The sequence below is a fragment of the Magnolia sinica genome, chromosome 7 (genome assembly GCF_029962835.1).
Source record: "Magnolia sinica isolate HGM2019 chromosome 7, MsV1, whole genome shotgun sequence".
NCBI lineage: Eukaryota > Viridiplantae > Streptophyta > Magnoliopsida > Magnoliales > Magnoliaceae > Magnolia > Magnolia sinica.
In genome coordinates, this window is record NC_080579.1 from 91,891,538 (window position 1) to 91,908,477 (window position 16,940).

Here is a 16,940-nt window from a genome sequence, read left to right on the forward strand (position 1 = left end):
TTAATCAGCCTGGTCTGCATATCAGGTGCGCCACCAAATGCATGAGAAAATGGTTAGTAAAAGTAAACCTATGCCCACTTGACAAATGGCTTAGATATTGCACACATCTGGGACAAATGCGTTGATGAAGAGCAGAAGAGAGAATTCCCTTCATAGTTATTCCTACAAATGCTTGCATCCACAGTCGATATGGCATATATTGTCTATCCAACCATCCAAACTTTAGTGTGGTGGCCCTGGCCCAGAATGATCAGATAATGGACAGTTAAAATGGTTTTAAGAGATTAGCACAAAACAGATTATATGAGAGAGACAAAATTTACAAGATTCACAAGATAAGACGGTTATCTCTACACAAAAACATTTCTACTGCATCGAAGCTGCCAGCATGACAAAGGTAGTTGCCATCAGGTGATAAGGCTGATCCCACCATTAAGATGACTGGCCCAAAATTCAGGCCGGTGAACTCATTAGCTAGTCCAATAATGTACAAAAATACCAGTACTAAAAAATGCCAATGGTCCACATTCAGCATATGGCTGGCTGGCTGCCTGATGAGTTTACCAGCCTGGTTTCCGGATGAACCGTCAATACAGCAAGACCAAGCACATGCACGGCTTGGTCGTCCTGCATGGATCGTTGGTTTCTTCTCTCAGATCTCAACTCCACAGAATAACACATCAGGTAATGATCATCATCAAAACTGACAAAGCAGCATAGTAGCAAATGGGTTTTTGACTGGTAAGTTAAATGCACGACATAACCACCATAATCAGAAATCTAAACTGTCTCAGATAAAAAGAATAACACAATGAGAAATGGATGTGTTTGGAAAACATAGTGGGGGAAAGAACTCAGTCCAAAGAACCGGGCAGAACCGATGACGGACCACAAGCAAACGGACGGATAAGTTAAACATGTGTCACACTGAGCAGTAAGCAACTCTGTACTCAATACCAACATCTAAAGCATTTGCAACCGCCTCCGAATTTAAAACTGTGTTAAAGCATGGTTGCAGATGGGACCAGACGCCAATGACACCACCCAGAGGTTTGCAAATCCTACATCCACGTGCAAACCCCTGTTACAACATCCCAACTAAGGAAATCCCCACCATCACGGCAAATGGGTCCAAAGAAAAAGGCTAGCCCTCCCAACAACTGTACCCACACTAGTGGGTGTGTGACAGTACCTGAATATCATCCGACAGCATGTATTTCTTTTAGACCCGTGGCCCACCCAATGGGTGTGCCTGCCTGAACTATGAATTAGGGCATTTTATAGTGGGGCCCAACTGATGGAAAGATTGGATGTCCCACACGTTAGCCTGCACGTAGGCGTACATGAGAGAGGTAGGTGCACGTGGGATTAGAGAACCTCACATGCCCCATGGAGAAATCCAATTACTGAGCCGCAGCAGATTGCTTGGAGGTCACAAATTTTCTCATGACATCAGACTTCAGCTTCAATGCAAACGAGAGAGCTTGATAGACTAACCCATCAATTTCTTCCTCCCTTTTCTCATAAACATAGAAAGCTACAAAGACAAAGGGCACTCCTGCATTCAAAGCATAGAAAAAATCAGTTTCGAGTAATACCTCATGGAGGAAATCTATATGATCGTGGAGCATATATATCCTCTGTCCATAATTTATACGTGGGGTCCGTAGTTCAGTGGCTCACTGGAGTTTGATATAAAGAGCCCCATCATCAATGCAAGTCCATGCCCCAAAAATTTCCCAGATTGAAATATCCAAGCCAAACAAATGCGTCGGCCTTTTTTTCAATTGAACAGAGACCATTGCTGTATTTCATTTCGTAGCCCACCTTTTTCTAGTTGGGATCATGTATGTCATCAGAGAGAGAGAGAGAGAGAGAGAGAGAGAGAGAGAGAGAGATGCTTCTACCTGTGACAAAAATGCTGTGGAATGAAATTCTTCCAAGGAAGTTGAGAATCAAAAGGATGACAACCACCTGTTAAATTCAACAGGTAGTGAATAATATCAATAACTCACAAAAGAAATGCAATTGCATAGACCTCCATGAAGTAACAACTTTTTATGATGTGTCCTGGGGGTTGGATGGATAGATATGTCGGACACGATGATCTAGACAACCAACATGCTGACATTGGGGCTGTAACAGTTTGGGTTCGGTGGAAGTCCTATGCTACCAGTACCTGGGCTAACCCAGTTCAGGTATTGCCAGCTGTGGGTATAGTTCTTGGAGACCCGGACCCAGATCTGATTGGGTTCAGGCACCCGTCGGGTACCCACCAGGCCTTTGGATCTAGGTTTCGAGATCAGTTTGGTACAAATAAGAGCAGTGACATCGTTGGGCCCACCCACTAGATGGATTAGATTACACACACATGTGCCACTTTGACATATGCATGGTGTATAAACGGGCTCTCTTACATGTGTGAGGCTTAGGAAATCTAATTTCTTTTGCGAGAATAATCAAACTATATTAAATATGTAAAAATTTACTATTAAAACTAAATGGACCTGAGCTAGACCCAAATAGACCCGACCTGAACTTGACTGGACTCGATTTTTAACCAGGTCCAAAAAGCATGACCCGAACAAGACCCAATTTCTTCGTGGGTCCAATAAATGGGAGCCGAACCCATTAAAAAGGGGTCATGTCCAGCAGATACCGATGAGTCCAGGTACCCATTGACAGCCTAGTTGACACATCTGTACAGCTATATTTAAGTATTATAAGATGGACTGGAATCCTCTACAGGATATAACCACAGGCTACAGCAGAAGGGGTGGATACAGGATTGCCCTGACACGTGACATCACATGTGAGATGCATGTGCGCAACACAGACAAATGTAAGGAAGCAGGGCATTGATGCGTAGAGTGCGTCTCAAGTGGATCCCCACATGTCATGATGCAACTGCATCCACACCTCCTGCTGTAGAGAATTCTGGTCCTTCAAAGATTGGGCCCGTGTTCAGTGCACATTTTTGTACACAAGACTCAAGCACTCAAGGCACATATCTTCCACTCCAAGGACTCCCACTAGCGTCTGACACATACTTTAAAACAGGATTAAAGGAATCTCATCTTGTAAAATGTGCTGAGATTCACACCCACCATCTATGAATGGTCAGAGACGTGCACAGATTCTTGGTGCACATGATCTTTTCAAGTGCAGGAAAACCAGTCTACACATTGAGTCTATTAAAACCATTAAATATAGGTAGTGTTTATATGCACAATTTTACTAAATACCATTTGAGTTTGAAATAGTATTTAGCAACTTCACAATTGAAAGTTAATTGCAAACTGCACTTCAATAAAAGAGAAATGCTCCAGTGCTCTCAAAATACCGTAAGTTATAGTACTTCTAGTTGCATTCGTTCACTTGGACAGTCCAATCGATCGATCTGAACTGTCTATTAACTCTAAAACACCTTCATGGAATACCATGCAAAAATAGCATTGATCAGATGATCGAATCCATCATCAATTTGTCCCTATTTTCTGTAGTCATCCCTTTTCCAAGCCATGGATGGGATGGGGTTTTTTTTTTTTTTTTTGAACAACGAGAAAATTTTATTAAGAGAAAAGGCCAAAGCCAGAATATACAACAACATAGACACTATACAGTGACCCGAAAGCCTTACAAGACAGCCCAGCTTTCCGGGAACCGAACTACAGCCACCAAGGACACTGCCCATTCTGTTACATTCCGTTTCGCTACCTGAAAGACTTCCTCTACTCTCCTTGAACAATTCCTGAAGCATCTATTATTCATTTCCCTCCATAGGAACCATAGACCAGCCAATATCGCAAGTTGACAAACTTTTCAACCCGCATTCGTATGCATCCCTCCGTGCCATAAGAGGAAAAACTGACCGATGGAGTTCGGCAAGACCCACAAATTTCCAAAAAGGTTGAAGAACTTTTGCCACAACTGCCTCGCAAACACGCAATGGATGAAAAGTTGATTGACAGACTCCTTATCTTGAAAGCACATCACGCAAACATTAGCGAGAATCATATTCCTCTTCCTGAGATTATCAATTGTAAGGACCTTGCTACACCCAACTAGCCATGCAAAGGCCACCACCTTAGAGAGCGCTCCATGGGGCCATACAAAAGCTGTTGGACTAATCCCACCACTTATATCCCCTCCCTACAGCATCTTATAAAAGGATCTAACCGAAAATTTGCCAGACCTCTCTTTCAACCACACCATCGAATCCGATTCAGATAGAACACCGGCCTCACGTGAGCAAGAAGGGACAACAGATTCACAAATTCCTCAACCTCTTCATCAGCCAAGTTCCTCCCACACGGTGGAGCCCAGATCACTTCATCACCTCTGATCAAGAAACAACAAGCCACCACAATCCCCACCCCTGATGCCAGCCTAGCTACCAACGGGAAAGCCTCCCCCAATGCCTGATCCCCCACCCAAATATCATCCCAAAACTTAATCTTGGACCCGTTCCCTAAAGAAAAACTAATGCCTCCCCACCCCTTGCTCCTAATCCGAGCTACCCCTTTCCATACCGAGGACCTATATAATGAAGAAGAATGACTCCACCAACCCCCATCATCGACCCCATACTTCCTACCCACTGCCTCCCTTCATAAAGAGTCTTCTTCCACCCCAGACCTCCAAACCCATTTACCAATCAAAGCATCATTTATTTTCTCCAAAATAGATTCTCTAGAATCACAAGCAACCCATGATGGACACTAACAAATATATAGATCGAATTGTTGATTGAACCTATTTCAGTGTAAACAATCTTGACTGGCCATGTTAAAGGCCATTGGATCAAATGGTTAGTACTTGTCAAATTGATGAGATGTTTACACGGTAGCGCATGAAATGTTGGTTGGATCTAATGAGCAGTATGGATCAGTGTATTGGACTGTCCAAGTGTCCCAATGCAACTAGAAGCACTATAACTTATAGTGTTGTGGGACCACCAAAGTATTTCTCTAATAAAAATAACAAAGAAAATGGAAAATAAAGGGGAATTTATCTCCACCCTGTAAAGTTGCTGCTCCCCACCGGAAACCCAAATTTAGAAACTTTAAAAATTACTTGTGGTATTGGAACTAAAAATTTATGGGTGTGGAAACCCCAATTCCCAAGATAAATTAAAATTCTTCCCAATAGCAGTGTCAACATGCTTGACAGTGTATTTGAATTGTACAATACCAATACAGATTTGTACTTGTACGTGCTGGATGGAATAAAAGGTGATTTGGGAAACAAACACAAGGCACAAAGACAGGCGGTGGGCAGTAAGTACCTTGAAGAATAGCGTCCAGTCCTTCCCCCTGCAAATAGCTTTTAGAACACCAACCGCAGAATTCCAAGTGGACCCCAGAGACAAAGCAATGCGCCGTGTCTTCTCTTCCGAGAAATGGAACCACGAAGCAGGAATTTTCTCAAGTTTATATCCCAATCTGCACAAAGAGTCTCCTGATTTTAGCCACAGTCTAGAATGAGGATTGATGGCCCACCCCAAAATTAAAGATTTGCATACACCCATTTCCATTCAATTCCGAAAATGGAAAACGAATCATTCAAATTAATCAGGATGGGTGCAGATATCAAGTCCCATTTAATAACTGTTGGCACGTGTGATGGCACACGTGCAAAGTAGCCAATGAGTCTCTTTGACTGAGTCAATGAAAGTCCCTTGTTACCCTCTTAATTGTATCTTCTACCTGTTGAAGGATATATCACCGATAGAAAAGGGACCATTTCTCCCGATTTGCTGTGAGTAATCTGAGCATGCAAAGGTGGTGAATACGGCCATCTAAGCTGATTGGTATGATGGGGAAAAACCTGCTCACCTGTGCTCATGGGAAACCCGACAAATCTGGCGAGCACCAGCCTCACATCAACAAGCCCAGAGATCAGCAATAGCTTCTCCTCGACACTTTCAATAACAAGGTACTCAGCCGAGTTAATGAATTTGACACAGCTGGTTTTTCAGCTCAATTCAGCCAGAAGTCTAATTTTTTCACTAAACTTTCCCTATTTTAAACACCAACATAGTAGCTTTACTCTTCCCACAACAGCGACTCAGCTGAGCCACTCAGTTTTAAAGAAATCAAAATCCAGGTCAGTTGAAGTCTTTAAACAGTGGTTAATTTGAAATAATCGAAGAGAAAAACAATGTAACAGGTGACATACATTTTTGCAGGTAGAATGCTCTGGATGAACAAGAACAGAGTTGCCCACATGAGAATCTTCGCAATAGCTGTTATGATCGTGTATCCAGGTGTAAAGAAGTGATAATAAATGGCAATCAACGCGAGCAATGTCGTGAGCGTCTGCTTCTTATCTTTCCATAGAAGTGTGTCCGCAACTACAAAACAGCAGCAGCAATAGTTCAATAAATGCAAGTAAAGAACTTTAGTAATCCCACAAGCAACTCTCTAGGCAAATCCACACCAAGACCATGTAATGGGACAGAGTGCATCAGGCGGTCACAGCATGCAGATGATCTGGCCCGAAAATCAGGCCAGTCAACTCATCAGGTGGGCAGTATATCTATAAAAAAATGATGGATTGTTTGTAAATAACTGCCAACCCTCCACATTCAACATACACGTGGCCATATTAATGTATGTAAGTGACATGATTTTTGGGGCAGAACATCTACATGGTGGATCCCACATGATTCATGGCTCAGATGTCCCACACATGCCAATTGGTGCATCTGACCACGTGGAGACGAGTGCAGATGTGGCAAAACTCTATAAGCGAATGGATTAAAAAGATAGAAATTACTAAATCCATACCCTTTCCACTTCCAAGGTATATAGAAGCTTTAGATGGCTGATCAGTGTCCCTTCTTTTAACATGTAGTTCAGCTCTCAGATGTGAGTATGACTCCACCGTCCTCTTCAGACCCTCCTGGGAGAAATAATAGGAAAACATCTTCATCATCACCATCTAAGCCTTATCCCAACTGTTGGTCAATTATATAAATCGTGTTCTGCTTTGCCATTGCACTCTATCGAGGGCCATAACTTCAGTTAGACCATAGGTATGAAGTCTTTTCTTTTTTCTTTTCCTTTTTTCAATCAATCAAGTCTTTTCTTACTACCTTCAACCACGTCCTTTCAACTTGTACCAACTCACTCCTAACTAGCACGATTCTTGGTCTCTGTTGTACATGACTAAACGATCTAAGTCTACTTTCCCTCATCTAATTACCTATTAGTGCTACTCCAAAGTTCCCTAAATGCATTCATTTCTAATTATGTCCTCATCTTCCTACCCATCCATCTCAACATCCTTATTTCAGTTACACACATCCTATGAACACGTTGCTCCTTGACTGCCCAACGGCATGTCCCATAAAGCATGGCTAGTCTCATAACTATCCTCCAAAGTTTCCCTTTCAGTTTGAGTTGTACACAACGATCACATAAAACTCCAGAGACATCTCCACTTCTTCCAACGAGCTTGAATTCTATGGGCAACATCCTTCACGATCTCTCCACTCTTATGAATTATCAACCCAAGATATGGAACGTGATCATTTTGGGAAACTTCTTAGTCAACAATTCTAACTAATTCCTTGTTTCCACTCCTATCATTACTAAAATTGCACTCCATATACTCTGTTTTAGTCCTACTCAATGTTTTCAATATCGTTATCGCATAATGTATCACAACCTTGGGAAACGGATAGATATCGGTTATCACATGGGATATATCAGTTGTATCACGTAATTTATCATTGTTGTTGGGAAATATGGGGAAACATTGGGAAATTGGTTGATTTTTTCAATGAGACTTCAGGAAATGTTAAAAAAGACATCAATACACACTTAGAAATTATAAAAATAAAATAAAATAAAATAAACAATCATAAAAACTAAGTGCACATAATAGATTTCCCTTGAATAAGGTCCTAATCTATGCACTATCTGACTAATCTGATGTAACTAAATTCAAAGTCAATTCATAATATTTACAAATATAAGAATATATGTATGGAAACACAAGCATTACATTCAAAAGCAAAATAAGAAGTAGAAAACTACAAGTATACTTGTGGATTTCGAAAAATAAAAAATAATTTTTTAGCATTTTTAATTAAAAAATAATTTTTTTCAAAAAAATCCCAAAACTGCCAAGTATGTGTAACTCAAGTTATATGCATGTTTAATTTTTTGTTTGGATATTAAGATTGCAACCGATTTGGAAAATTTTGGAAAAAAATAGATTTTTTCCCTAATTTCCATAACTTGGCTTATCTCCCCCAAATCATAAAATCGAAGCTCCAAATCCATAATTTTTCATGCAAAATGTGAAGAATAATGGAATTCTCACCATTTGATACTATTTACAACATATAAAAATGAAAAAACAAAAACAAAAATAAAAAAATAAAAATAAAAAACAAAAATCAAAAAATCAAAACTAGAAAATACGGACATTTTAGATACCAACCCCAAGAAGCTTATGATTGTGATCTTGGAGAAATTTTGAAAATTTTCTTCCAACAAACTAGAGTGGACTGGTCGAAATCACCTTACAAGGTACTAGGAAGAGGGTTTTTTTTTTTTTTTTTGCAAAAAAAAAAAAATAAATCGCTTTTTGTGCATTTTTGAGGATTTTCTAGACAAAATAGTTGATTTCCTTTTATCCCTTTCAATATCACACTCGGTATCCATATATCGCACGATAAATTAAGAATTTATAAAGGGAGAGTGTGGAGATATTGCACAATATCACGATATATTGCGATATCGTGCAATATATTACACAATGCCATAAAAAACGGATAGTAAAGTTGGAGTTTCATATTGCTCAGCTCAGATAACCGATAAGCGTGGGATGTATTGGTGATATTGCAAGATACTGAAAACATTGGTCCTACTAATTTTAAATCCTTCATAATTAAAGCCCTCCATAAATCTAGCTTTGTGCTTACACTCTCCCTCGTCTTGTCAATCAAAACCAATGCAAAAAAAAAAAGTACAGGCTCAATGCCAAACCTTGGTGCAAGCCTATAATAATTGGGAACTCACTTGTCTCTCCACTAGTAGCCCTCCCATTTGTTACCACTCCCTCATACATATCCTTAAGCATATATATCCTCTTGAAACTCCTTTCCCAAAACCCACCAAATTAACTCTCTAAGGACCATACCGTAAGCTTTCCCTAAGTCAACAAATACCATGTGAAGATCCTTTTCTCCTCTCCCTGTATTTCTCCATCAATTATCTGAGTAGGAAAATAGCCTCAATGGTGGACCTCCCTAACGTGAAACAAATCTAATTTTTTGATATATTCATCTCATGCCTCAATGCAGCTCATGAGTTCAATCCCACGATAATTAGTGCAGCTCTCTGTCTCCTTTATTCCTAGGAATAGGTATCATGGTACTTTTCCTCCATTCATCTAGCATTTTCTTCGATCTTACAATCTTGTTTAACAACTTTGTCGACCAAACTAACCCAGTATATCCCACACACTTCCCAACCTCTATTGGTATACCACTTGGTCCAAGGGGGCCTTTCCTATTTTCATCTTTCTCAATGCTTCTTTCACTTTAGATTTCCCAATCCTACAAAAGTATCAATGGTCTTTGACATCATTTCAGTTTATGGTTCTTTCTATCCCTATGCTTAAATAATTTATTTATTTTAAAATACTTAGGAAAATAATAATGTCAAAACAATATAACTAGTACTAAAAGGAATGAAATTAGTATCTTCGTCTTCTATTAATGTGATCTTGTTTCCAATGCATCTAGCATGGCAATTTTTGAAGGGCCAGACTACCATGCCCTTTGTATCTTCTTCTTATACGCCTTAGTCTTTGTCAATCACTCTCCCAAATTTCATAGCATGGCTCATAAGTTTCATCCCATCAAAAATCTTCAAAAAAGGGCAATGATTATTCTAAATATTTGCACTACGCGTACGAGAGACACTGAGCTGGTGGATCATTTGTTCATTCACTGTTGGGCGCCTAGCTAGGTTTGGTCCTCAATGGTTTTGACATCTTGTGGGTGATATCGAGTTATGTGGAGGAATTGCTCTCTGCCTAGCAATGAAGCTTGGAAAGCAACAGCGAGCGTTGTGGAGATTATCTTTGTTAGCTGGGTTGTGGTCTGTTTGGGGGTAAAGGAACGTGCGATGCTGCAAAAATGTGAGCTCATCCTTACCCTCAGTGGTTAGAAGGGCTGACAATTGTTTGGAGGATGGGATATCTTGTATAGATGCTTTAAAAGATTGTCATTTTCTTTTCCTCTTAATTGGGTTGCTGTTTTGTTTTTGTTTTGAGGGGGTTATAGCTTCAAGCCTTTTTGGCTTTGTTTCAATAAAGTTTTGTTCTTTTCAAAAAAAAATAGGTATCATGGTACTTTGCCTCCATTAGTCTAGCATTTTCTTTGATCTTACACTCTTGTTGAACAACTTTGTCAACCAAACTAATCCAGTATCTCCCATATACTTCCAAACCTTTATTGATGTACCATTTGATCTGAGGGCCTTTCCTGTTTTCATCTTTCTCAACACTTCTTTCACTTCAGATTTCCTTAGGGCCTGCTTGTTTCAATGTAATTACTTGTATTTTTATTTTTATTTTTAATTTAGCATTTATTAACTACAATGCTAAAGGTCAATAGCAATTTTCATTTTCTGTTAGTATCGTTTGGCCTCTCGAGAAAACAGCTTCATTTTCTGTTAAGTCTCTTTACACAGCAATCTATCCTACCGCGCGGCTCACGAGTGAAGTCTCCGCTTTCATCTGGAAGTACAAGGCCCTGCCTAAATATATTTGCTTCGGGTGGCTGGCAAGCCGTAATAGGATCCTCACTATAGATAACTTATCTAAGAGAGGCCTGCAACTGGTTAATGTTTATCTCTGTTGTATGCGTAACGCTGAATCAGTGAACCATTTACTGGTTCATTGCCCCTTCATCTCCTCTATTCTTGAAGATTTCTGCCAGCAATTCTTGGTCAGTTGGTGCGCGCCAGAGTCTGCAGCGAAGATGTTATCCGATTGGAATGGTTTTAAGCTCGGAAAAATTAACTCTATCATCTGGCATATGGCTATCCTTGCCATTTGGTGGGTGGCGTAGGAAGAAAGGAATGATAGGTGTTTCAATGATCGGTCGTCCTCGGGTAGGATAGTAGGTTCTAAGGCTAAAAAGCCGGTCATCAAATGGGCTGTTAATGTAAAGGGTTTAAAGAGGGTTGATTTGTCTTTTCTTGGTGTCTAGGAGCGTTCTGCTATCTCAGCAGTTCGCTTCTTTTGCGTTTTTTACCTTTTTTCCTTTTGTAAGTTTCTTTTTCTTCTATATATTTGCAGTTATCTCTAAATTTTTTTTTTAAAAAAGATCAATAGCAATTAATGTATTGATGTTGGCATCTACACTTATTGGTAGATCTTGACTAAGAAAATGAGGCGGACTATGTGGGCCCCGACATGATGTATGTGTTTTATCCACACCGTCCATTCATCTTTTCAGATCATTTTAAGACATGAGCCAAAAAATGAGGCAGATTCAAAGCTTAAGTAGGCCACATCATCGGAATTAGTGGGAATAATGACGCCACCATTGAACCCACTGTTTTCTCTGGTGTGGTTCACATTAGCTTCGGATCTGCCCCATTTTTAGGCTCATGTGCTAATATAATCTGAAAAAATGAATGAACGGTGTAGATATAACTCAAACATCATGGTGGGGCCCACAGTTTCGATGACAAAATTGCGTTGAGTTTTTCTGGAGTAATTCCTCTCTTTCCAAACAGAGAATGGATGTAATTATGATGCCTGTACCATACAATTACATGTACTTACATTGAAACAAACAGGCCCTAATCCAACGAAAGTATCTATACGTCATTTGAGTTTATGGTTCTTCCTATCCCTATGTTTAAATAACAGAGAAACATATTTAGGAAAATAACTATGTTGAAACAATATAAATAGTACCAAAAAGGAAAGAAAATAGTTATCTTCTTCTTATATTCATGTGATCTTCTTTCCAATGCATCTAGCATGGCAATTTTGAAAGGGGTAGAGTCGGTAGACTACCATGCCCTCTTTCCACCATCTTATAAACGCAGTGACTCATCCAACATACACACCAAATAAATCATGGGTCCAGTAACCAAAAATCACACAGATCAAAAAAAAAAAAAAAAAAACCTTACCATCTAATATCATCCATTGAATTTGGATAGCAGAACAATTTCTTCTCAACCATCCACCTGATAGCCACCAATTTGATGGTTAAGATTGTCCAATTGGTGCAATTTTGTGATACATCGAATCCACAAGGGGGGGCAAATTTTGGGCAGTGTAGTAGATTGATGCATGTATATACCACATGTACAGTGGATGAGTCGCCACCAAGAAATGGTTGAAAACGCATGTGGTGTAGCTCCTTTCCAAAGGTAGTGGAGTGTACTTAACATATAGCTAATCACACAACAAGGCGGATTATATGTAGGAACAAACCTTAAGTGATACGATAGGCATATAACCAAGCTGGTCCTTTGCCTTTGAACAACTGAAAGTTCTGTTACAGGATAGAAGTCTGATTCTCGAAGGTATCAGCTGAGGTACACGCATCCCGTAAGGTGCCAGCATCTTGTACACCCATTCCACCATGTATGCTACTGGCATCATAACAGGGGCAGGGATTTTGATTCTTGGCCTGCAAATCGAGTAATCTTAGCCACAAAGGTGATGTGGATTGAATACTATATAAAGGCCAATTTGCTGTAGACGGGAATTTCGTGAAACTAGCTGCATATGGGACCCACTGTGGTGTGTGTATGGCATCCAACCCGCCCAGTAAGGCCAATCCATCATGAAAATTAGATGCCTCAAAAAGGCAGGCCGATCCAATCATCAGGTGGGTCAGACCATAGAAAATAAAGGACAATACCCAAAAACATAGAACAAGCTTTATGGGCATGTGAGTAAGCTTTAGATGTTTGTGAATAAGTTTTAGACACATATGAATAAGTTTTACATGCATTACACTTACTCTACAACAATCGTAGAGGAACCGGCCTCTTACTATATATTAAATGCACGTAGCCTTTAGAGCCCTGCTAACGCTGATAACGGGACTTTGAATCCCAATCTCCTGATGTATGCAAATGGAGCATACAGGTGCAAGATCTGGACCATTCATCAGGCAGGCCTCCCACATGTCAGCCATGTCCCAGAAATCAGATCAGTGCAATCGTAAGTTGAGAAATATGTAAGCATCAAATTTGGACTTATTATGGACAAAGCCCTTCAACTGTGCTTTTATTTGTACACTTGTGGCAGACCGATAACTGGATGCTCTTCTATCATGACATCTACAGAGTGGGCTCCAACCAATGAACAGCCTGAATCTCACACATTATGCCACACTGGCACATGTGAAAGAGTGGAACTTGAAATTCTAGTCTCACGATAATATAGAAGTCAGCTTAGGACTATCTAATTTGCATGCCAGTATATCAAATGATAAAATACCAATTTGAGAGAGAGAGAGAGAGAGCTTACCAGTTAGAGAGAGAGAGAGAGAGAGAGAGAGAGAGAGAGGATACACTGCTATCGATTTATTGTAATTATCAAGCATTCAATATCCGCACATGTACAAGATGCAGACCTTCTATCAGGCCATACAGTGGATGGCCCTACCACAAAAATTACGCCAACGGTGTCATCCTAGGTACCGATTGGAGGATTCTTAAAGGATTTTAGAATTAGGCAGTTGTGAAAAGTCCAACCAATTGGCAATTGCAGATGCTTGATGGTCCAAAAAAAAGCATCCAAACAACAGCAAGGATCACCTTATTGGTATGATTTGTGGCATCCAGCCTACCGACGGTAGGATACGATATATGAAGAGTGTAGATCTCATACATGAATTCCAAGGACATGGAAATTGAGTGCTTAATAACTAGATTAGATATTTGGGTCTAGCATAGGGTACTTTGTGTGTGTGCGTGCGTGCGTGTGTGTGTGTGTGTGTGAGAGAGAGAGAGAAAGAGAGAGAGAGAGAGAGAGAGAGAGAGAGTGCAGGATACTGAGAGTACCTTTCATAGCCAAGACCTTCAAGAATCAATGACATGAACTCCCAAAATTTAATCGGTTCCATATTAGTTACAAAATATGCCTGCAAGAGCATCATGTTAAAACACATTGATCAATGGAAGTAATGTTCGAAAACCCGGCTTTGATTCAGGAATTGGCAAAGACATATAAAAAGGCATACATTTAAATTTAAAAAAATAAAAAATAATAATAATAATAATAATAAACATTGATACTCTGGCAGAATATGACCATCCATAGCATAAAGCCACAGTACGTGCGGCATGCATGCAACTCAATCTTCTTCTTCATCATCTAAGCCATGTCCCATATATTTGGGATTCGCTACATTAATATTGTTCTGCCATTCCATTCTATCAAGGGTCATAACTTCAGTTAGATCATAGGTCATCAAGACTTTTCTTACCACCTCCAGTCATGTCCTTTTGGGCCTTCCCTTGCCCTTTTATAGCCTTCAATTTGCACCAACTCACTCCTAACTAGCACAGTTCTTGGTCTCTGTTGCGCATGACCAAACCATTGAAGTCCACTTTCCTTCATCTTATTACCTATCGGAACTACTCCCAAGTTCCCTTGAATGCATTCATTTCTACTTCTAACCTTCCTCGTCTTGCCACTAATCCATCTCAACATCCTCATTTCAGCTATACTCAACCTATGTATATGTTGTTCCTTAACTGCCCAACATTCTGTACCATAAAGCATGGATGGCCTTCCTCTAAAATTTCCCTTCCACTTTGAGTGCTCCCATAAAGAATGCAATTCAATATAACCAACCCAAATCATGGGATCCGCTGCAGATGGAACCCATCCCCAACATCTAACTGATTAGACAATCCTAACCTCCATTTGTCAGACGTCTATTGACTTTCGACCATTGAATTATTTCATTTTACCTGTCTATTCCATGGCCGCAATCAGGCTTTAGGATCATTCATTCAGTGTGTTGGATGGCTTGTATTGAGGAACATGTGTGCCACATGTACAGTAGTCGTTCATGCATGTGGGTCATGATACCTTTTAAGTTTTTCATTTCACTCTTTTATAACATATTAGCAAAATAAATGATAAGAAAAGGATTCCAGTCATGGTACTGGGAGCCTCACCAAACCAAGTTTACTAGAAAGATTTTGTTCTTCTTTTTTCCCCTTGGTGGGGTGGGGGGGTTCAATGATGGGGGCGAACACATGTTAGTGATCTAGGAAGACAGCACGCATGTCAAAGATTCAGGCCGTTCATCAGGCAATGCGCATTATGAACATGCCATATAACAAAAATCAGCTTAGAACACTAATCAAGTGAGCAACAATTGCACGTTGAGTTTGGATGTTGGGACTTTTTTACTAACGGCCTATTTTTCTCATGCAATTTTGACCTGCCTGATCAGTAGGCCAAAATTATTTTTAGTCCATGGCATGTTCGTGGTGTACCGTACCAACTGTTGTCAAAATTGTACAATTTACAATTCAAAGCCCCAAATCACATACACATTTACAAGATTCGAATTGTATCATATGCATTTATGATACAAAGCATAGCCCCATATCACAAATCTACATGAATTTCTTGACTATTGTATTGAACCATAAAATCGTTCTGCTGAAAATTATATAAAATCGTTTTTTTCCATTTTTTTTAATATATTTTCTCCTCGTCCCTTATCCTTTTGCTTTTAAAACATGTTAAAGAACCTCCCCTATTAAAAAATCCTGTTTTCCTCTTTTGAGAGAGAGGAGATATAAGGATTTTGATATTCAAAACTCAAAAGCAAAGAAATAAAGATATCCTTTCTGTCAATCAACAGACTCGAATGCCACTTTTCCAACGGGATTTTACCATGGTATTCAAAAATGGTTGCATAATGGCTGTTACATCACAGTAATGATGGAAGCCATTGTGTGATACGCGCTGTAATGCCTGTTCTGAAAAAAAAAAAAAAAGCCGCAGAAACAGCCCTGTAACGGTTGTTAAGGGCGTGTAAGGAGCCGTTAAGGGGCATAACAGTCCCCTACAGGGCTGATACATTTTTGCCCCTTTAAAAAAATTGACATTACAAGGCGTAATGCCTGTTACAGCCCGTATCATAATGACCACAAGACTGGCCATTATGGCACTCTTACCATTATTGAATACTTTCGGTTCCGCACTCGAGAAAGGTGCAAAGAACATAAGTTATTGAAGAACTCTTCTATGTTTTGAAGGTAAATTTCTTGAAAGACAAAATAAAGGAAAGATAGGAATCCTTTAACACTGTCAAGGTATGTAACCGTATACAAGTTCTCAATTGCCAAAATCACGATATGTATTACTTTTCTTGGTGCATATCCATCGGAAATGGATGATTGATGAACTTTAGCTTTTCTTTCTAATTTACTTCTAGTTTTCATATTTTTCAATTTTAAGAAACTGGACAAAAAAAAATCTTACGATTTACCTTTTGATTTGTGATTTGACCATTACTACAATTTGTGACATGATAATGATTTTGACAATAACGTGATGAATGGCCCAAATCTTTGACGTGTGCCATACACTTGGATCTTTGACAAGTTTTCTACCCCTTCAAATAAGAGGCCCCTAAAATGTCTCCATTGGTGAGAATTTTTTTAACACTGATAGAACATGAAAGCAATTTTATAAATAAATAAATAAATAATAGGAAAACAGTACCTGACCAGCTGCTCGCACTGCACCCGCATCTTCTGAAGCTAGAGCTTTCTCAGCGCATAAATGGGCATGTGCCACATTTTCAACATATGTGAAATCGTACATGTTATTGCCATCACCAATGATGTACTGAAGAAGAAAAAAGAAACAAGGAAAAGTGACTATCAGATGCTAATACAAATGCCACAGGC

The 16,940-nt window shown here is 39.6% G+C and overlaps 1 protein-coding gene across 5 annotated transcripts in view; it reads right to left on the reverse strand.

Annotated features, from left to right (window-relative positions):
* Positions 1 to 769: 769 nt before the first annotated feature.
* Positions 770 to 16,940, reverse strand: part of LOC131251702 (3beta-hydroxysteroid-dehydrogenase/decarboxylase) — a 30,410-nt gene continuing 14,239 nt past the window's right edge. For 3 of the 5 annotated variants that reach the window (XM_058252597.1, XM_058252598.1, XM_058252599.1), the window contains 8 exons: positions 16,753 to 16,878; positions 14,064 to 14,143; positions 12,481 to 12,679; positions 6,792 to 6,906; positions 6,181 to 6,355; positions 5,288 to 5,444; positions 1,908 to 1,974; positions 770 to 1,558 (listed from right to left, as the gene is read on the reverse strand). In XM_058252597.1, coding sequence (XP_058108580.1) covers positions 1,404 to 1,558; positions 1,908 to 1,974; positions 5,288 to 5,444; positions 6,181 to 6,355; positions 6,792 to 6,906; positions 12,481 to 12,679; positions 14,064 to 14,143; positions 16,753 to 16,878 — 1,074 coding nt within the window. In that variant the 3' untranslated portion in view covers positions 770 to 1,403. Of the gene's footprint in view, positions 1,559 to 1,907; positions 1,975 to 5,287; positions 5,445 to 5,837; positions 6,074 to 6,180; positions 6,356 to 6,791; positions 6,907 to 12,480; positions 12,680 to 14,063; positions 14,144 to 16,752; positions 16,879 to 16,940 lie in introns of those variants that run through there. The other 2 variants (XR_009174018.1, XM_058252600.1) reach the window with 2 other exon arrangements.